This window comes from Diospyros lotus, chromosome 5 (assembly GCF_014633365.1).
Source record: "Diospyros lotus cultivar Yz01 chromosome 5, ASM1463336v1, whole genome shotgun sequence".
In the NCBI taxonomy this organism is placed as follows: domain Eukaryota; kingdom Viridiplantae; phylum Streptophyta; class Magnoliopsida; order Ericales; family Ebenaceae; genus Diospyros; species Diospyros lotus.
Genome location: NC_068342.1, coordinates 3,994,837 through 4,015,293, shown reverse-complemented (window position 1 = coordinate 4,015,293; position 20,457 = coordinate 3,994,837). Strand labels below are relative to the sequence as shown.

Genomic DNA, 20,457 nt, shown 5'->3' with positions numbered 1-20,457 from the left:
AAATAAATAAATAATTAATTAAAAATACAATTTAATTATACAAAAATCTAAGATTTTTCAAGTATTTGCTAAAACTGAATTGTGGGGGTATAAAGTCTTCATTAAATTAACAAAATTCACATTAAAATGTAATATAAATTGATTTCAAAACATTAATAATGATCTTAAATTAACTCTAGTGCTGTTTTTAACATCACATGTTCTTATTTAAGATAATAAAATGTGATTTATTAATTCCCTTTAGTTTTTCTCAGAATTTACATTGGCTTTTAAATGATTTTATTTATCAAAATTAAAAAATGTAATATATGTATATTTTTTAAAATCAAATTCAAGTATTGCACTTCAAACAAAATATAACATACATATATATATATGTTTTTATATATAAATACGAAAATATTATTTAGACATTCATAAATAATATTTAGTGTAATACTATATATTTATGCTAATGAAATATATCATATAATATATAAATAAAAAAATAGCACACCCAAATATTAAGATATGGCGTTAATAAAGTGATGGTGGTGGCGGCAGCACCTCCCCCTTCAATCAACCAATAATCCCACCATTGCTGCGGCTGGTGCTGCTACAAGACAACAACACATGGCATCCATAATCCCTCCCCCACTCCCACTCAACCGCCTTTCATGCCCTGACAAATCCCTATAACTCAGCATCTTCTCTCCTCCAGATTCTCTCTTCTTTCTTCTTCTTCTTCTTCTTTCTCAGCTTCGTGGTTTCTTTCTCCGAACATTCTCTCTCTGGTCCACAGCTTCACGCCACTTCTCCTATCAATTCCTTCTTATCAAGGCTTGAAAACTTCCGTTCTTTTCGTTTTTCTCTTTCTTTGGCCTGCCCGATGGCCTCTTCTTCTCTCTGTTTCCCCGCAACTTCGGCTGCCGCTGCCCGGGCCGAGGGAGCGGGGTATTGGCTCTCGAGTCGCCGTCCGGGAGCGCAATTCAGGTCTCAGAGGCTTAGTGTGCGTTGCTCTTTGGAAGATAATGTCTCTGATATGAGCGTTAATGGTACTTACTTACTCCTGTTTATTCTTATTCGCGTACAATTGTGTCAGGTGTTTGCGTTGTATATACGCCGTCAATTTTGGCGATCTTTGTGACTGCTGGGGATCCTGTCCTTGCATTTTTGGAATCTGATTTTTAGGGCAGCGGAATTTTAGTGAAGTCTAAATTTACTATGAGTTGATTTGACGGAATTTCAAATCAATTTGATTATTTTTTCGGAATATCGATGTGTGTATGTGAGAGAAAGAAAGAGTGTTTTCCATTTCTTTTGCATGCGTACATTCCCTACCACCTATGTATATTTTTATGGAAATCCTGGATAAGATAAGATAAAGGTTGACTAATGATCCAAAAGGAGTATTTCATTTAATGAAATGAGAGGGTTGACAAACCCAAACATGCGCAATGTAAGAGTGAATTTTATTAACTTTTGCTCTTATTTCCCGCAATTTTGGTGAGGAAAAGGCATACTAAGATATTGACTATACTAGGGCACAGTTGGGTACAATTCTTTGTTTTCTCAGGGCAGACGGAAATATCAAATAGTTTTGAGCATGTGAACAAAAAGTAGGAACTGGATGTGGATGCTAAAGAATAGTCGCAACAATAAACACAAGAACACTAATTATATCTTATTTTTAAGTTTTGTCCTCAAGATATTTGATGATTGATTGTTTGTTATTTATTTTGTATTAAATATATTACCTTATGGGAGCTGCTGTAGGGAATCATCCACAAAAATATGACAAAGATAGCCCCTCATTTTCCATTATAGAGGGAATATTTGTTCAACAAATCTGATTTCTTAACTTTTAACATCCTTGTAAATTTGGTTTAGCTGCGAGTAGTTTGAGGGGCTATATTTGGGTCACTAAGATGGATTTCTACCTTTCAGCTCCGAAAGGGTTGTTTCCACCTGAACCTGAACATTATCGAGGACCAAAACTTAAAGTGGCTATTATTGGAGCTGGGCTTGCTGGCATGTCTACTGCAGTGGAGCTACTGGATCAAGGCCATGAGGTTTGGCTCTTCCTTTCCATTCTTACCAGTTCTACCTATGCTTAAATGCATGCTTGGCTTTTCAGGTGGATATATATGAGTCGAGATCTTTCATTGGTGGAAAAGTTGGCTCTTTTGTGGATAGACGTGGAAACCACATTGAAATGGGACTTCATGTTTTCTTTGGTTGCTATAATAATCTTTTCCGGTTGATGAAAAAGGTGAATACCACTTGCTTGTTTTAACATGTTATTTTGTGGTGGTTTAGATTTTAATGTTAAATTTGTGTTCTCATAACTATTTAGTAAGTAAAGTAAGGTTGGGAGAGTCATTTTCTGTCTGCTCCCTTACCTTTGTTTCGCAAAGAGGCTATTTCCACAACTTGAACTTGTGACCTTTTAGTCACAAAAGAGCAACCTTATCATTACTACCAAGGCTCACCCTTGCCATAAAAAAGAAAAAATAAAAATAAAATAAGTATTAAACAACCAAATGAGTGCATAAGTCTACTGGCACATGCAATCATCTGAAACTGAACAAAGAAAGCAAATGTAAAAAGAAAATCCCCCCTTTACACACGCAGAGAGAGATGAGAATGGCTCCTTTTAGAAGAGTAAAAAAAATGCCAATACTCTTGAATGGCCTACTATTCCTCTCCCACTACAAGTACCACATTACACCCTGAGGAACAGTCGACCAAACTCTAGTCAACATGTGATCCAGGGTCCCCTTACTCCTAGATAAAAGAAAAACCATCATTGAAGTTGCAGTGACCCACTGAACACTGACGGTAGGGAAATTGAGTTTCCAAATCACCCTAACCATTGTGCAATCAGGAGGCAGGTGATCAATGGACTCATCACTCATTTTACACATAAATTACCAAGCCATCACAAACTAATTCCTCCTCACGAGATTGTCATAGGTGAATATAGAATTAAGAGAATCAGTCCATACAAGGAAGGCAAGGTTAGGTAGTGCTTTATTATCGAAGGGCTTTCAACTGGAAGTAGCACTACCCCTCTCCCTAAAGGTCTCACAGAATGAGTGAACAGAAAATGCCACTAAAATGAACTGCATTCTAATAACTTGAAGTGGTAATTTTTTTTTTTAATTGTTGTTGATTTTCTAATTCAGAATTATGGCTGCATTTTTATCAGACTGATTTGTGTTAAAAGGGGAAAAAATCTGTGCTTTCTGCAAATTCACTATAACTTTGAAAAGTTTGGTTGTGTAATTTTCTTTGGACTTTGGTCTCTGATTGTTTTCTTGGATCTCTTCTTCAACCTAGGTTGGCGCTGATAAAAATTTGCTTGTGAAGGATCATACTCACACATTTGTAAATAAAGGGGGTGAAATTGGTGGTATGACGTGATGCTTATATATTAAAATAAAAATTACATGCTTTTAAGTGCATGCTTGTTTTCATTCTAAAGTGATTTGGAAACTTCTATTTTAGCCTAGCCATGCTTGTATTGTATATCAGTTGCATTATTATTATTATTTTCTATTTATCATTGCACATATGACTTAATATCTTGGTGCAGAACTTGATTTTAGGTTTCCAATTGGAGCACCGTTACATGGAATTCGTGCTTTTTTAACTACAAATCAGCTGAAGGTAATATATGGCATATGGTTCCCCATTAAACTGAATTTTGCTTGTTTTTCTACTCATTCGATTTGAACCATTTCTGCAAAAATAGTGATCCTTAGTTAGTACTTTTTCTGTATTGGACAAATCATGTGTTTCATGCAGGTCACAAAAAGTTTAACAAAATTTTAATTTGCATTAGAGAATGTTAAATTGGGCTTGTTACATCAGCTTTGAGTCATCATAGGTCTTATTATATCATTTTTCCATATTTAATAAGACCGCCTACTCAATTATGTATATATGTTGTATGTTCATGTTTTGAATATTTTAAGATTCAGTAGATTTTTGCAGCTCAGATGTTGAAAAATAGCCTGGAAGAGCTGTCTGCAGCATGTATTATGAATAATGCTAGCAAATTGTATCTTTAGTTTTTACCAAGGAGCTGTTAGCTGTATTTTTTCACAACAAAATGTAGAGGTTAAGAATTAATGTCCAAATTGGCACATGGATGTACCTTCTTTTAGTTTTACCGAGGGTTTTTAGTAGATTATTTAGGTTTATATGGTCTTTGTGGCATGTGCCTTTGAGTTTTTTTAGTAAGAATCCAGATTTAGGATTACCTAGTTGTCAAAATAACTAGTAATTCCTTAAATGCAACGAAGAACAATTTTCTACAGAAATTTCCAAATGGTCATGCTGTGCATGTCTAGTTTCTGTCCCAATTCTCTTCTATTTCTCAGTCTTTGATTCTTCACTAGAGCAGTTCAGGTTTAAGCTTTATCTGCCCATAGTTTCAATGAATTTTCCTACTATATGGCCTTTTGTTTAACATCAAGCCAATGCCTTTAATTTTCAATAATTTGACCATAGAATCGATCGTCCCCTAGTCTGGTTTTCTGTCTTCTTTGCAACCCTGAAAGAGAACTGGCAATGTTTTCTTCAAGGAATACTTATAGACACTTGAAAAGTTTGAAATATGCAAATCTACCTGATAGGAGGGAAGGAGGGAGCTAAATTGAATTTGTTCCAATATTTATGAACTTTGGTCATGAGCTGCACGCATCTCCACTAACCCTTAACCATGAAACCAAGGATAATTAGCCTGGAAAAAAAAAATGAAAAAACAACACTACCTGCTCTCCATATTTTGCCAGTTCTGTTGCAACCTAATACTTGATCTTAGTTTTATGCTTGGGAATGATAAGCAAAGAGGAAAAAACTTCTCTTGAATAATCTGAATTATTTTAAATCTTGTGTCTTAGTTTGTCTCCGTTTAATGATCTTCAACTTCATGTTGTTCAAATGCAGACTTATGATAAAGCAAGAAATGCTGTGGCCCTTGCCTTAAGTCCGGTAGTACGGGCTCTTGTTGACCCAAATGGAGCAATGAAGGACATACGGGATCTAGATAGTGTAAGAAAGATGTTTTCCTTTTACTGCATTTGGTTGCAACTACTTCTGTTTTCATGTGGAGAAGATATAATTCTTCTTCACTGTACAACGAATTTCATAAAATCAATTTGTTATGCAGATAAGCTTCTCTGATTGGTTCTTGTCCAAAGGTGGTACACGAGCAAGTATCCAGAGAATGTGGGATCCTGTTGCTTATGCTCTTGGGTTTATTGACTGTGATAATATCAGTGCCCGTTGTATGCTTACTATATTTGCGTTGTTTGCCACTAAAACAGAGGCTTCATTATTACGCATGCTTAAAGGTTCTCCTGATGTTTATCTAAGTGGTCCTATCAGAAAGTATATCACAGACAAAGGGGGAAGGTTTGACTAAGAAAACATATTGTGATCACAGTCGCGTAATGTTCAGAGTACTGTTTGCCTTCCACAGAATTGTTAAATCCTACCTAAAAAATTCTTTGCTATAACAGATTCCATCTCAGGTGGGGATGTAGAGAGATACTCTATGACAGATCTACTGAGGGAGATACATATGTGACAGGAATTGCCATGTCAAAGGTTAGATGCTTCTCATTTTGATGCTGTAAAATCCATAAATTTTCTAAGCAGTTTTGCCAGTTCAAGCTTATTGTTACTGCTGTGATTACATCTAGGCTGTCCAAGTCACCTGGTTAAATCACTGTCACATGCTGTATGACTCTCAGTTAGACCATAATCTCCACTAACCTCCCTAACTTGTGTGAAATTCATTGAGAGATCTTCCACATTTTGATGTTGTTACAACGGTAAAATTTGGCGTCAAGAGTAATTGTTCAATGAAATAAACTTTCTGAAGTTTGTTATTATTAAATGAAAGGAAAACATAGTTGGATGTATTTTGCTTTTGGGAAGTTATGTACAATTCTTTAGTCGTTGCTAAAATGGCAAAATGCTTCTTAACTTCCTACAACTTTGTGCTTGGAGCTAAAATATATTTTAGGAATGTAACTGGAAAAGGTTAAAAAATGTGTGAATGCTGATATGATATTTTGCATTTGACATTTTGACCTTTGGGCATATGCCCTCAGAAACTGTGTCATCTATTTGAAAGATTCATTTTAACAAACATTTTTCTACTTATTTGCAGGCTACTCAAAAGAAAGTTGTGCAAGCTGATGCTTATGTTGCAGGTTTGTGGTTGGTTCTTCCATCATCTCTTGTTTAATTATTTTGGCGTATAACTTGAATATGCTGAACTATTCCATTCAATGTCAGCGTGTGACGTCCCTGGAATTAAAAGATTAGTTCCATCCAAGTGGAGGGACTGGGAATTCTTTGACAATATTTATAAACTAGTTGGAGTGCCCGTGGTGACTGTGCAACTTAGATACAATGGTTGGGTCACCGAGTTACAGGATTTAGAACGGTCAAGGTGATCCTCTTGTACTGAACTTATCTAGCGGTGAATGTTGACTACGATACCAGAGTCAGAAATCCAGATATAATTTCTTGCACTTATCTTGGCTATGAATTATTAGTTGTGCTTGTCCTTCAAATTAAATCTTCAACTTTCTGACTTGTAGGCAACTGAGGCAAGCTGCTGGGCTGGATAATCTCCTTTATACACCAGATGCAGATTTCTCTTGCTTTGCAGACCTTGCACTCGCATCCCCAGAAAATTACTACCTTGAGGGACAAGGTTCATTGCTCCAGTAAGGAAAATTATCTCATTTATATCTTGTAATATCTTAACTGTCTATTCTTTGTTGTTGTTTGCATTATTTTGTAGACAAAGATAATGCAAATGCATTTTCAGCCTTTCCTTGTTTTAATGATGGTGTCATTTGCTTTTTCAATAAGTTGCTTTCTGGTCTGAATCCAATTTATCAGATTTTATGTAATTGGTTCCATACAACCAGGCTCCCTCCATGAAGATTCTGATTGTGATTATGCTAATTAAATCGTAACAAGCTATTGCCTGGAGTTAAGATAACAGCCTTGCATCATGCATATTATCTAAAATGAACAGTATCTTCCCACAACTAACTTTATTGTGCCTGCTTTTCATATTCTTACTGAAATCAGTTTCTTTTCGTTTTCTGCTTGTAGATGCGTGCTTACACCTGGTGATCCCTACATGCCACTGCCAAATGATGAAATCATAAAAAGAGTTGAGAAACAGGCAAGTGTCATCTGACACCTTTTTGAACTTTGCTCTTTTGTTTGCTATTTACTTGTTTGGGTAACCTTTAGTGTCTGCAAAATCACGGCTGTTATCCCTTGGTTTTGTAACTTGGCATTTAGCCATTTAGCTCCTTTAATTCATAACTTTTATGATAACTAAACCCTTACAGTTAGAAGATCATCAGACGAATGGAAGTTGTCTCGGTCAAAATCTAACCTATACTCTATTTTCTTAATCTACCCTTCATTGCTCAATCAACATATTTCCACATAGATTATTATTTTACTATTTTATTCTCCAGCCACTCCAACCCTCTGGCCAAAACTCGTATCACCCATCACCCTCTGGCCAAAATCCGGTTGGCCAATACCTGACCTAAATCTGGGTCTGGCTAGCCAAAACCCGCCATTAAAAGACCATAGTACCCGTACGTTAGAATTGACTGAACTGGTTTGACATACACTTCTTTGGGGGACAATCTGGTAGTGTGAGTGCAACCTGTGAGGCCATATGCTTATTTAATGAGCTTTACCATTCATTCATGTTTCCTGTCAGAGACCAAATGCCATATGCATGTTCAAATGATCTTCATCCCAATTTAGGTACCTCTCCAGAGTGGAGACTAGCTTCGTTTTTAATGTTTCTGGAATTTAATATTTGGCAATGTTTGTCTGATTAAAGGCATCGCTGTATTAGTTGAGGATGACTTGTTGAAACTTGAAATTCACAGTGAAAACAATCTTTAGCTTGCACAACTATCTAAGTCAGATTCTTGGTTCAATTTGGTACGGACAATATCAGGTTTTGGCTCTGTTTCCATCTTCCCAAGGTCTAGAAGTAACTTGGTCATCTGTAGTTAAGATCGGGCAATCTTTATACCGGGAGGGACCCGGGAAAGATCCATTTAGACCTGATCAGAAGACACCCGTGAAGAACTTCTTCCTCGCTGGCTCATATACGAAGCAGGTGATGTTTGCTTACGACCCACACCTCTCTGACTATTCATGCGTGAGAAACAATGTTCATTCCCTTCCCTTCCTGTCTTAGACGTGGTGTTTCCTCCCTTCAGGATTACATAGACAGCATGGAAGGAGCCACTCTTTCTGGCAGACAAGCCTCAGCCTACATTTGTGATGCTGGAGAGGCATTGGTGGCATTAAGAAAGAAAATTGCGGCCACTGAATCCGGACAACTTGCTGCTGCTGTTGCCACAGATCAAATGAGTCTTGTATGATGGATGCCCATCCATTTGTTCGGAATAGCTTCAATTTGGCGATCTGCTTTCAGTGGATGATACAAACGCCAGCCTCTTATGGGAATATTTTTATGGGCATGTTTCATCATATATGTATGTTATTTAGTTCCAATAAGATATTATTTGTACAATTTTAGTGGCTAGCTTTTGCCTTTGTCATGCAATTACTGCAAATATTGAATGAGGAATGAGCAAGCAAGCTTCTTTTTGATTTTCCCTTGCTGGAGAAGAAAGGAGAAAAGGGTGAATGAGAGTGAAACTATGTTTGGATGTTGTCTAGCTTCTGCTGGTTTCACACATACTACTACAATTAGCCATAAGCCTTCAGTCTTCAGCTTTGACCAGATCACTGTAAACATGCAACACAATGCAATTTCTTCACATCGGTATGGTGATCTTATCTCACGTCAACATTCAGAATCTTCCCCAACTCAAGATTTTAATACAAAATGTTAAAATACACACCGATAAATCTTGCCCCGCCCGCTCTAAACATTCATATAAGCATCATAAGTACAATATTCACATGCCGACTTTCAGGCTCGATCAGATTCAGGAAATGATAATGGCATATGTCGCTGTGAGACCGACAAGACGAGAGGTAGCAATTTATTTGAGTTGGCATGGGCACATTATGGCAAGTAGCTACTTCTGCTCAAACGAGTTAAACAAATTATAGAAGAAAGTTCAAAATTAAATGGCAAACACTTAAACCTTATGGTAAGGAATAAGGAAGGAACCAGCATACATCCTAATCACATGGGCTAAAAACTATTATGTTCATATTATTTCTTTTTCTTTTTTTCTTCTTTTGGGAGGTTTTACCTAGTTTGCTATAATATACATGCCAAACAAATAAAATCAAAATTAAAAATACCTAGTAGTGTGGAAATCAGAAGCCAATTAGCAAATCTTACTGTAACTTTTATCATAAGTCAAATTGAACATTTACTAAATAGATAATTGCATTCGCATTAATTGTGTCACTAAAAGATTTCTGTAAAAGGAATTAGGAGAAAATACAGGCCATCTCCCTTTTTCTTTAGGTGACTTCTAAGTTCACATACATTATCATTACAATATTTTGAATAAAAATTTCCTAGAAAAAAAAAAGATGGAATGAAGATGATATTTCGTATGTTTTTTTCCTCAAAACACGAAATTTTTACAGTATTTTCTACACAGATTGAATTTACATCACGAAAGAGGGTAACAGCTAAATTAATAGTGTCTGCAGATGGCAGGGCAAGAAAGAAGTAAGATCTTGGATTATCACAAATGGTGCCCACATAAACAGTTTAGCCTTGTACCTCCCATTCTTTCCCTGCCACCAAAATTAGTGAATTGGCATGGAGGACATCAGTATAGTCACTTTTTCCTAGAGATTAACCTCTGAGGCCTTTTATATTACATACAAGCAAGTTTATAGGGCCATGCATCCTGTAGATATCTAGTCCTGTCTTCTTAAGTAACATTCAGAAGTGAATTCACAAAATCAAAGGCTGTCAATCTTAATTAATCTCCTTTTTTTTGGGGGGGGGGGGGGGGGGGGGGGGGGGGGCGGGGGGTGGTGTTAAGTTATCAATCTCTTTTACTTTCCAGCAGCGATGACGGCTCTTAAAGTTGATGATTTTTTATTTAAAAAAACTTCCTCGACAGAAGGCTTAAAGCTATTCCATATAGATTTCCATGGTATGAACATTGTCAATAGAGTCTTACTAATTCCTTGTCCTATTAACCTTTGATTAGTTTGGATCTTTGACTTGTTCAAACTTCGTTATGTTAGAAGTTTGAGCTTTCCTTTTCTATATTCTGAGAACCAGGGGAATAGCTCCTTCTGGGAAAATAAAAAAGAAAAAGAAGCACCATTAGGTAATTGTACACAGGATGTGATTTTTCAATCGTAGGGAATGGTTCCCTCCCTCCATGGCTTGTTTAATAAGACAGCATATTAATTTGTTTTCATAGTTCAGCGGGGCAGTCTCTTATTCCATAGTCCACAGACACACATCACCCTAAATTGAAAATGAAGTGCTTGCCCACTCACACTAACACAAAATGACTGGAAGTCAGCTTTCTCCAGTTAAGAACAAGTTATAAGAAGACAGCCCAATTAACCATGTTAGGTCAGATCATGGAGCAAAATATGCATTCTAATATTACCAAAAATGATGATATACAATATAAAACTTGCCATGCTCCTTCCTACTTGCCATCACACGCCCCTTCAAGTATTCAAGAAAGCACACCAACACCAACAGTAATAAGCATACAATGTCATGTATCGTAGGCCATATATTCTAGATTGTTAGTCAATTCTATCTATTGCCTAAACAACTTATTTCATATCTAAGTGTGCCACTAAATTCTTATTGGCCTTCCTCTACCTCTTTTGCAAAATATTTGTTTCATTCGTCTAAGCTTCTATTCATTTGTTTCTCTCAGTCACACGACCAGTCCATTTTAATTGTGTTTTATGTATCTTATCTACAATGGTAGCCACTCTAATCTTATTACCAACTATGTATCATAGACCATAGCAACTGAATAAACCCAATGCTACAATCACTGAAACAAATCAAACATACCTGTTCATGGAGAAAGTGCAGCTGCTTCAGATGCTGCTTTGGCAGCCTCAAGGTCCTCGTCCAAGAGGAGATCCCAGTGCCCATCCCACTTGATGAAAAACTCTGTGTCCTCAAAATATTTCACTCGGTGGATGTCCCCCGCCGGCGTGAACAAGAAATCCCCCGGACCCAGATCGTGCTTCTCCTGCTTCGTCAAGTTCCACACAGTCTTCCTCCCCTTCAGCACCACCAGGTCGTGCCCGAACGTGTGGTGGTGCCCCGGCTCAACGCTCCCCGCCTTGAACCTCACGATCGCCGACGTCGGCGTCTCTCTCAGTATCTTCATCGATCCCCCGGGCATCACCTCAATCGGACTGAACTCCCGGTCCTTGCTCAGACAACAAATCACGCAGTTGTCTGAGACGTTCGAATCCGATCCAATTTTCGCCATTTCGGGAATCGAATTCTCCAGAAAGTCGTCGATTTCGGGAGCCCAGGGTTTGGAGTCGGAGGCCGGGCATGGAGATTTGAAGGGAGTCTCGAGCCAAGTGTCGAGGATTTCGATGGCGCTGGTTGGGGAAGTGGACATGCCGGAGAGCGCGAGAACGTTGGAGTTATTGATGGAGCGGGCGTTCTGCGCTTCGCTAAGGTTCAGGCAGGTGGCGGCGTACACGCCAGGGAACTTGTTGGCGAAGATCGAGACCCCAACCCCAGTGCCACAGGCGACGAGGCCTCGGGTTTCGGAGGATGATCCAGCGCTGCTGGCGGAGGAGCTGACGCGGCGGCCGATTTGTTCGCCGACGGAGTAGTAGGGGAGGGTGCCGAGGTCCTCGACCTCGATGTTGCGGGAGCGGAGGTGAGCGACAACGGTGTCCTTCAGGTGGCAGCCGAAGGAGTCAGCGGCTGCTACGATTTTGAGGCGGCGGTCGGGAACTTCTGCCATGGAGCGGCGGCGAGGAGAGTGTCGACAGTGACGGTAGTGCTGGGGCTTGGAGACGAGGAGGATGACGGAGCGGCAGCATGCTTTTGTGCTCGATTATTTACAGTTTGGGAAAATTACACATGGCCCTATCAACTAACAGGTTGTGTCACTTTGAGCTATAAAATTCTTAGTAATTTCAGAGACACTCTTTTTTTTAACACTTTCTTTTTAATAAATTCCATTTTTAGTTTCGAATTCCGGGAAATTCTTTCTTCTTCTTCGTCTCGAAAAGTCATCATATTAAAAAGGCTGAGGGCCACACGCATATTATGATTGGTTTGCTTCTGTAGCATAGGAGAAGACGAAGACGAAGAGACAGAGGAGGGGGGCAAATGGCGGCAATTTCAATTTGTGGTTGCTATGCGAACCCTTATCATTCAGAATCACAAACAGTTTCAGTTAGCATCGCGGTATATGTATATCTATCTATCTATCTATCTGTTGTGTATTTGAATTATTATTGTATACGCTACGCTACTCACCGCTTCCTCGGAAGCGTATCTGAATTGCAGAGACAGAGAGTTCATAGATTCCGATGCTGCTCCAATTTCAAGCCCCATCCATCCATTAACAGTGAGAAAGGAGCAACGCCGCTTTTGAAAATCGCAGTCAGCGCCGTCACTGAGCTCCTCAGATTCTTCTCCTCCTCCGGGAAGGACCGGTAATCGCGCATGTAGATAGATATTATCAGTTAATTGCTGTCACTGAAATCATTGGGCTGCAACAATTACCAATTAAAATTAGGTATCGCTTCTTTGATCTTTGGGTGGCTCAGACTACTACTGATTTATAATACATCCCAATTTGTACAAGCAACTATTTCAGACAAGTACATTCCAGAAGAAATGTTCTTGTTGGGCCATTGTGGACGTCCTTCGCTGCATTCATGAAAAATACACTAAACTTGTTAAAAAGTCTCTTCTTATGTACTAACCTATTTGTTTGGATGTTGGCAGATTGAGCACAGTAAATAATGAGCTGAGAAATGAAGCTTCAGTCTCAAGCATTGATGATGTTGTGATGATCCTCGAGTCAGATTACAAGAATGCATATTTTGTTACAGGTACCCTCTTTTATAGGATGGACAGCATATAACAAATTTAATCATTGGCAGAAAGCAAGTTGTGCGTGGATTACGTAAACAGCCATAACTAACTACTAGTGTGAAGATATTTGAGTTTAAACATAATAAGTTGAGTATGCAACAATTTTAATTGAAGGATATATCAAATTTTATAACCACAATTATTGTTGTTAAAATCTCGATTTTACTCGTACGATTTTACGATTTTACACTTTGAAGACCCCCAAACGATTTAAATCCCATGTAAAATTTTATTTAGGGTAAAATCTTATAAAATCCCGATTTTAGGTGTACAATTTTACGATTTTATGCTTCAGAGACTCTTAAACGATTTTATGTTTCAAGTATAAATTACAACTTAAATCTAATGAAGAATATTGGAATCATCCTCTAAAGAATTTTAAGCTATATTTTGCCTCTAAATTGTCTATACCAACATGTTAGTTTTGAGTTATATTTTAGAAGCATCATCTTTTGAGTTATAATAAGGAATAATCAGATTATTAAACAATATTAATTTATTTTTTATAAAATTATATTATTATAAACATATATTTATAAAAATTAAAGGGTATTTTTAATTGTCTCTAAAATCTTATGATTTTACGATCCGATTTTATGAACCTTTTTTGGATCCCATTTAAAATCCCGATTTTAACTACCTTGACCACAATACAGACCTGAAAGTAATTGAAGAATATATCAAATTTTATAAGTTTTGTTTTCTATCTGGGATGCCTACTTTTGAGATGAATGCAAATATTTTAGATTACATTTATTCATTTTTTTTCTTTGATAGATTATGCGACATATTGAGAACATTAATGCTAACACATTAACCAGTACATTATAATTTCTAAACAATATCAGCCAAGACTGTAAAGGGGAGCCTTCTCATGTGTGCTTGCTCAAATGTTTTTTTTTGGGGGGGAGGGGGGGTGTGGATTTATATGGTAAATATTTTACTAAGCTGATGTGAACTGATGCTATTATCACTGAATTTAGGTGTTTTCACTTGTTCAATCTATTCTGAAGATTGTTTGTTTGAAGATCCAACTATTCAATTTCGAGGTAAGATGCTTAGTTTTGCTTATATTAGATTAGTAGGGAAATGTGGTGATATCTATTTCCACTCCACTACGTCTGTCCTGTCACTAAACTGACATCATGCGGTGAAAATTTTAAGTTGTTGTTTAAATTCTCAAAATTACCAGAGACTCTTTATTTTCAGCATGTTATGCAGTCTTTCTTTGATCTTCTGATTGTATGAGATGCAAAATGTTGATTTGATTTAGCCTATAGTTATTCATTTTGATATCTCTCATGCTATTCACCATGGTTTTACATTTTGTTTCAACATTTCTTGATTACATTTGGAAACAATATCTTCTATCATCCTTTTTTCACCTTTGAGGCTATCCACTAATTGTGTATGAGAAAAGTTTCTTTTAGACCGCATGTGAAATATTAAAAAAAAGTTTCCATTGCTTTTGCAAATAGGCTGTTTTCACAACTCAAACTAGTGACCTTCCAGTCACAAGAGCAATCTTACCATCGCTACCAAGGCCCTCCCTCTCTTCTATTATTCCTATGAGAAAAACAAAAACGAAAATTAAATAAGAAATGAAGAAGAACATATCCTGAGGGATTTTTGCTTCTATGTTTGATCAGCTGCATAGTCAGTCTCGAGACTTGGTAATGCCATGTTTTGGGGTATAAACTTAGTGACTTGCATTGAAGATCTTGTTTAAGGCACTACTGCTCCAATTCAGTTGTAATCTCCAAGTGTCCAAGTTAAGGAAATGGGCTTCTCTGGGAATAATGCCCACACAAAATCCTCTATGAAACACAAGATTTATCTTATTCAACATACTAGTATCACAAGCTCCCCTTGGAGCTATGCGTTGAGGCACCAGACTTCTCACAATTTTCTGGAACTCTTGCCCAAAATTTTTCTAGAACACATGATTCACTAGGTGTTCACTACACACCACATATCTCGAGAACCTTCTTATGCTAACATAATATTAGAATTAAGTATGTATAACTGTTACTTGGCCATGCAGGTACAGAATTATATTCACGCAACTTGAAATTGCTTGTACCTTTCTTTGACTGTCCGTCCATATCACTTCAAAAGATTGAGGAGGTAGTTTTTCTCAAAATTCTATTAATTACTTTTTGTAAAATTTCAATTTGCCTTTAGCACTCATAAACAGCCTGCTATGTATTACACTGATACAATCTGACCTAGAGGTTGATAAATATTTACTTTAGCCTTTATGTTGTCTGGTCAAAAGGAGAATAATAATTTTCAGTGCCTCTCCTAGTTCTAATGGAACCTTTGAGTCTTTTGACAGTGGAAAATGGGGCGGGAAGTTGAGAACTGATCATGATTTACCTGTTCTCCATTGCTTTTATTCCTGCCTTACCTTGCTTTGCTTCACTTGATTGGAGTTGGACCACCATTAAGAAATCCATGTCTTCTTGAAGATTATAATGATAATAGTGATGAGGAGTTAATGAGCTTTATACTCTCATAATCATTCTATCAACTTATTTCCCAAGTAAATGATATTGGATGGTGTTTCACTTAGTTATAGGCAATCATATGAAACTAGACAGTTTTGGTGTGATGGTACAAATATACTAGCAAGTGAGTTTTTTTTGTCAATGGGATAACTGATGTGTATGGTGAAATATATCGATACAGAAACATACTGGATTCTTATACTGCCAAATTTTTGGCCTCTTCCTGCATATTTCTATACGGTAAAATAGAAGACCGTTATTAATTCTTCTGCAGAAATACAAACAGATTATCTGTGTTGATATCAGAACAGTCCTATAGTTGGTCCTTTTTAGTTGAGGCTTCTGGGGGAGTCTTTGTTCAGTGTGATGGTAAAAGCTCCAGGATTGATTCATTATCAAAAGTCAAAACATACAACAAACTGAACTACCTTTATCATAGGATAAACAATAAATTTAGTTGAGAATGTCAAACTTATCATCACTGACCAGATCACCATTGAAACCTGCAATAAATGCATTCTGCATCACTATAGAAAATTATCACCTACCCTCACAAAGCAGGGAGCTTCATGCACAGGGGATGCCTTCTTTCATGTTGATTAAGATTGAGAAAAAAGAATTAGTCAATGCAAGTGCTAGTTTCATCACCTCCTATATAACCAAACAGGTTTTGACTCACTTTTGCTCTAATTCTCACTAACACTATTCTTTTATTGTTGTCATTGTCACCATCATCATCATGATTGCAATCATCAACCAGCTTTCTTTGAAGTCAGTGTACCCAAAATCATGTTTTAATATCTTTAAATGGGAACTTGGTGTTGAGTCTATGAACAACTGCTTCCTTTCTCTGTTTGAATTTCCTTTATAACTCAAATGTCTTGATCTGCAACATAGTCAGCCTATTGTTTGATTCCAAGCTTGGTAGAACAGAGGACAATGTATGAAATGGACAGTTACCCTTTAGCATTTCTAAGGGGATCTGAAAAAGAAATGTAGCATTGTATTCCCCTTTTCATTGCGAGGCTGTCTTTAGATAATTAAGTTAAGAAAAACTGTGTAAAGAGGTTACTTTTGAGGTCATTCCATCTGAGACCTACACTCCTATAGTGTGTATGAAGCATTGCTCTTTTAGTTTGTGCCCTTGTTGCCCTTCCTCTGGATGTGTCTATGATGCACGCATCATCTGATTTTATGATACCTAGTATTATCTGTGACCATATTTATTAAGATGTTGGTAAAGGCTACTGAGGTGATTCTATGCAGGGTGTCAGTTCTGAAGGAAATTTTGTATTGGCATCCTGGAAATTGAGGTACAATAGTCTTGTGTCTGCTTTCCATTTAAGATCAATGTGGTCAAATTTTCACTTACAAGTTATTTTGATAGTTGTTATTTTAAAATATTTCTTTTTAATAGATTATATTATTTTATTTGAAAATAATATAATTTCTAATCAAAATTTCCATTGCACAATTTGATTTCCTATGAACCCATTGTAGAGCTTGATAGATGTCCATCCTTTTAAAATTTGCTTGGTAGCATAAAATCATAAACCTTTGTATTTGTAGAGTAAATTACACGTGGCACTCCAAGGTACTATCCAAATTACACAAGATACTTCTCAGTTTTTAAAATTAAACTGACCTTTGTTTTGTCAATTGACTGATTTAACTGAGATTATCAAATGGCTATTTTTGTTTTTTCGTTGTTACAAAATTTGTTTTGTTTATGAACTTCTTGTTTAAATATTAGAATGTAAAAGAAAACAATTAAAAGTAACAAAATAATAAAAGAAGTCCATAAAAAAAAATCCAACATTATTGAAAACACACAGATATATCCTTGTCTTTTTGTCTCTTTCCTATTGCACAACCAACCCCCTTCTCCTCATGGTCACCTCTCTTTGTTTATCTTTCTCTTCCACCACCACGCCTCTGTTCCTTCGTCCTTGATCCTTCCTCCCCTGCCCTATCCTTTCCTACCACCCTGTGTCATGTCAGATTTGCTCAACTAGCAAATTGCCCTTTCTCCATCCCTTCCTCTCTCTCTTGTACCACCACACACTACCTCCTTTATTGCCTCCCCAACTCTCTGTCTCTTCCAACCAGCCTTCACGCCAAACACAATTCTTAACACCATCTCCCCAACATTGTCACCTCCTCCATGCTATCTAGAGGTGTAAAGGGGGCCGTGGTTGGTCAGCTTGGCATGGGCTACCGTTACACAGAAAAATATCCAACACACAAACTGGGTTTCAGGTTGGTGCCAATCATATGATTGATTTCACTAAGTTGTAAGTTTGATTTTTTTTTTTTGGTCATCCAATACTCTATTTGTTGTAGTAACACAAGAGTCCAATGTAGCTATGGACATAAATAGGATTAGTAGATCATTAGCTTTGGCGACAAGCACTAGATAATTATTTTCATGTGTTTTTTACCATGTCAAAATATGAAAACTTTCTAATTTATTTGATGTAAGAAGATTTCTAAAATCATTTTGTAAGTGAAAAGTAAATTCACTAAAGTGTGTTGATTTTTTTCTCTCTTTTTGTTTTGTACTGATGATACTGACAATACTGTTGCTGAGTGCTATTGTAGAAAACCTGTTAAATGCTATGTATTTCTTAGAATAAAGTTTGAATATTTTGGCAAGCATCATCTATAAGTGGGGTTACTTAGAAGAAGAAAAGACAGACGAACAAACACATGCACACTGCCTGCACCTACCAACACTAAGATAAAGAAAACGATATGTTGCAATCAGTTAGCTACTAACCTTGCTTTTAAATGTATGCTTGCTTGTCATCAGTCGTGAAAAAATATCCCATTCAATGTGCATCTTTTTCCAATTCAACTTGCAGGACCCATCTGAGACTTCCATGGAGGCCACTCATCTCAATTCACGGGAGTACAGTCTATGATTTAGATGACAAATTCAAAGTAAGATATAAAGCGTCCTATTTTGCTTCTTCTTCTTCTTCTTCTTCTTCTTAAGAAGGTAAACTTGGCGCAGCTATAGAGTTGCTTTATTGTAACCTGGAGGTCACACGTTCTAGTTAGGATACAGCCTTCTTTGTTAAGCAAAGGTAGGGCTAGACCTTCCCCAAACCAGTAATTTGAGCTTCACGCGCTGGGTTCACTTTTTTCTTTGGCTAAATCCATATTTTTGTCCATGTATTTTCACGTTTTTCTCATGTAGCCCTCCAAATTTTTTTTGTTGTTTTAATTATATTTTTATACTTGTATTTTTAAGTTAATTTAACCCTTATACTTTAATTTTTTTTTCTATGACAACGTGAACTTACACTTATGTTCCTGTATTTTCGAGTCAATTTAATTCATATATTTTGATATGTAAAATAAAAAAGTAAAGTGAGATATAAGGGTGAAATCAAAATAAAGTATAAGGATTAAATTGATTCGAAAATATAGATACAGGGTGTAATCAAAATAATGAAAAGTTTGAATAACCACACGAAAAAAATATCAAAGTACAGAGGTTAAATTGATTTGAAAATGTAGGTACAAGAGTGTAATTAAAACAACAAAAAATTCGAGTGGTCACACAAAAAAAATGTGAAAGTAAAATGGCAAAAATATGAGTTTGTTTGTTTTTTTTTTTTTTTTTCTTTTTAATGTGATTTTATGTTGCATTTGGGTCGTTGCTGATATACATTCAACAGATTATTAGGCATTCTGAGAGTTGGGACGTATCTGCCATTGAAGCAATTGCCCAGATATTTACACCCAGTTCTTAATGTCTTTGCCTGTAAATGTCTTCTTAGAAGAGGTCGTACTTTTACCATTACCAACTGCAAGCATTAACCGCTGGTTTAAATGTTAAGGCAACCCCAGTCTCAAGTCTGGCGCAGACTCTTGAAGATCCTCTATTATACAATTTATTTTGTAAGTAGTTGGCGAGCAACCATACTCTCTATTTATTGACTTCTAGACTGCTTTGTATGTCATAAATTTATGCAAGCCCAGCAATAGTATATTTGTATTGTTTCTTGAGAAAACACAAGAATAACTATTTAATGGGACTTTTAATCATTCATTTAATCACAATACTAATCATTACCAATCAACCATGTACGTGATTGAACTTTAATTTCAATTGGTATATGATCTCTTCTGTACTGATTAACGTGATGCAAAGGTTATGACTAGCTTTCTGGGTTGTGGCCTCTAATGTCATGTATAGCCTTTGAAGAAAAATGGAGTAATAATGTCCATCTGATACGGGAAGCTCAAGAATTATACGGGAAGTGAAATGAGAGGTTTACTTTAATTCGATTGACGATCTCTTCGTGTTCTTTTCTTCTTCTTCAGTAATCAAATCAGGCGTGTTCGCAGGCCAAGCCGTGCAGCACCGCCTTCATGAGTAAGCTATCCGGCTGGAGAATGACGAGAACCGGCGAGTGGCCCATCCCGCGAGCCTTGGCCAGCATGATCTCCCTCATCAGCGACCGGAACTCGACCCCATCGATGGCTCCCTTCTGCTTCGCGTCGAACTTGTCGAACAGAGTATCGTACAGCTTGCGGATCTCCTCCTTGGACTGCAACTCGAACTCGCCGGATCCCAGCGAGCCGCTACGCTCCTCCAGATCCAGCCGCGACAGCTCTCCCTTGCCGTCGGCGAGCCTGGCGAAGTGCTCCTCCACGCATTTCTCGAACACCTCGCCGTCCTCCACGAAATCCACCACCGTCGCGCCCTCCAAGCACGCCACACTCATGATTTTTATGACTAATTTCTTGTAATACGCATCCGCATCCGCCGCCGCCGCCGGCTGCTAATTGAAGGTCAGTATTCCGGTGCTTATTGTCTGG

The 20,457-nt window shown here is 37.3% G+C and overlaps 4 protein-coding genes across 12 annotated transcripts; 2 read left to right on the top strand and 2 right to left on the bottom strand.

Moving 5' to 3' along the window:
• The first annotated feature begins 553 nt into the window (after window positions 1-553).
• LOC127801158 (zeta-carotene desaturase, chloroplastic/chromoplastic) lies at window positions 554-8,670 on the top strand. Its single transcript, XM_052336035.1, has 14 exons — window positions 554-1,034; window positions 1,927-2,051; window positions 2,117-2,251; window positions 3,322-3,394; window positions 3,578-3,651; window positions 4,936-5,040; window positions 5,159-5,403; window positions 5,511-5,598; window positions 6,167-6,209; window positions 6,295-6,451; window positions 6,603-6,731; window positions 7,129-7,201; window positions 8,006-8,170; window positions 8,274-8,670. Exons 1-14 carry the CDS (start codon window positions 869-871, stop codon window positions 8,436-8,438), a joined length of 1,743 nt encoding a protein of 580 aa, XP_052191995.1. The 5' UTR covers window positions 554-868; the 3' UTR covers window positions 8,439-8,670.
• Window positions 8,671-8,848: 178 nt separating this feature from the next.
• LOC127801159 (DNA damage-repair/toleration protein DRT102) lies at window positions 8,849-11,969 on the bottom strand. Of its 2 annotated transcripts, none has more exons than XM_052336036.1 (2): window positions 11,048-11,969; window positions 8,849-9,110 (listed from the first exon to the last, which is right to left on the bottom strand). In XM_052336036.1, the coding sequence occupies exon 1, from the start codon at window positions 11,967-11,969 to the stop codon at window positions 11,052-11,054; it is 918 nt and encodes a 305-aa protein (XP_052191996.1). In that variant the 3' UTR covers window positions 8,849-9,110; window positions 11,048-11,051. The 2 variants fall into 2 exon arrangements, with proteins under 2 accessions (XP_052191996.1, XP_052191997.1); XM_052336037.1 differs by having other exon boundaries at window positions 8,849-9,037.
• A 118-nt stretch (window positions 11,970-12,087) lies between these two features.
• LOC127801160 (uncharacterized) lies at window positions 12,088-20,431 on the top strand. 8 transcript variants are annotated; one of them, XR_008022968.1, is made up of 9 exons: window positions 12,094-12,424; window positions 12,521-12,669; window positions 12,965-13,071; window positions 14,098-14,163; window positions 15,159-15,241; window positions 16,891-16,937; window positions 18,489-18,567; window positions 19,311-19,533; window positions 19,960-20,424. XR_008022968.1 is itself a non-coding variant. In XM_052336043.1 (8 exons), exons 1-8 carry the CDS (start codon window positions 12,341-12,343, stop codon window positions 19,960-19,962), a joined length of 618 nt encoding a protein of 205 aa, XP_052192003.1. In that variant the 5' UTR covers window positions 12,090-12,340; the 3' UTR covers window positions 19,963-20,430. The 8 variants fall into 8 exon arrangements, 7 of the variants coding, with proteins under 7 accessions (XP_052192005.1, XP_052192003.1, XP_052192004.1 ...); XM_052336043.1 differs by lacking the exon at window positions 19,311-19,533 and having other exon boundaries at window positions 12,090-12,424; window positions 19,960-20,430; XM_052336038.1 differs by having other exon boundaries at window positions 19,311-20,424.
• On the bottom strand, window positions 19,960-20,363 carry LOC127801161 (uncharacterized). Its single transcript, XM_052336046.1, has one exon. The coding sequence runs from the start codon at window positions 20,361-20,363 to the stop codon at window positions 19,968-19,970; it is 396 nt and encodes a 131-aa protein (XP_052192006.1). The 3' UTR covers window positions 19,960-19,967.
• Window positions 20,432-20,457: the final 26 nt, after the last annotated feature.

What these genes read in the sequence shown, in the direction of transcription:
- LOC127801160 (XM_052336038.1), top strand. Translation starts at nt 12,341, where the DNA reads ATGGCGGCAATTTCAATTTGTGGTTGCTATGCGAACCCTTATCATTCA. An exon ending in CAGTTAGCATCGCGGTATAT is followed by an intron (nt 12,425 to 12,520) that starts GTATATCTATCT and finishes TCTGAATTGCAG; the next exon opens with AGACAGAGAGTTCATAGATT. An exon ending in TCCAACTATTCAATTTCGAG is followed by an intron (nt 14,164 to 15,158) that starts GTAAGATGCTTA and finishes TTGGCCATGCAG; the next exon opens with GTACAGAATTATATTCACGC.
- LOC127801159 (XM_052336036.1), bottom strand. Translation starts at nt 11,969, where the DNA reads ATGGCAGAAGTTCCCGACCGCCGCCTCAAAATCGTAGCAGCCGCTGAC.
- LOC127801161 (XM_052336046.1), bottom strand. Translation starts at nt 20,363, where the DNA reads ATGAGTGTGGCGTGCTTGGAGGGCGCGACGGTGGTGGATTTCGTGGAG.
- LOC127801158 (XM_052336035.1), top strand. Translation starts at nt 869, where the DNA reads ATGGCCTCTTCTTCTCTCTGTTTCCCCGCAACTTCGGCTGCCGCTGCC. An exon ending in ACATACGGGATCTAGATAGT is followed by an intron (nt 5,041 to 5,158) that starts GTAAGAAAGATG and finishes TTTGTTATGCAG; the next exon opens with ATAAGCTTCTCTGATTGGTT. An exon ending in CAGGATTTAGAACGGTCAAG is followed by an intron (nt 6,452 to 6,602) that starts GTGATCCTCTTG and finishes TCTGACTTGTAG; the next exon opens with GCAACTGAGGCAAGCTGCTG.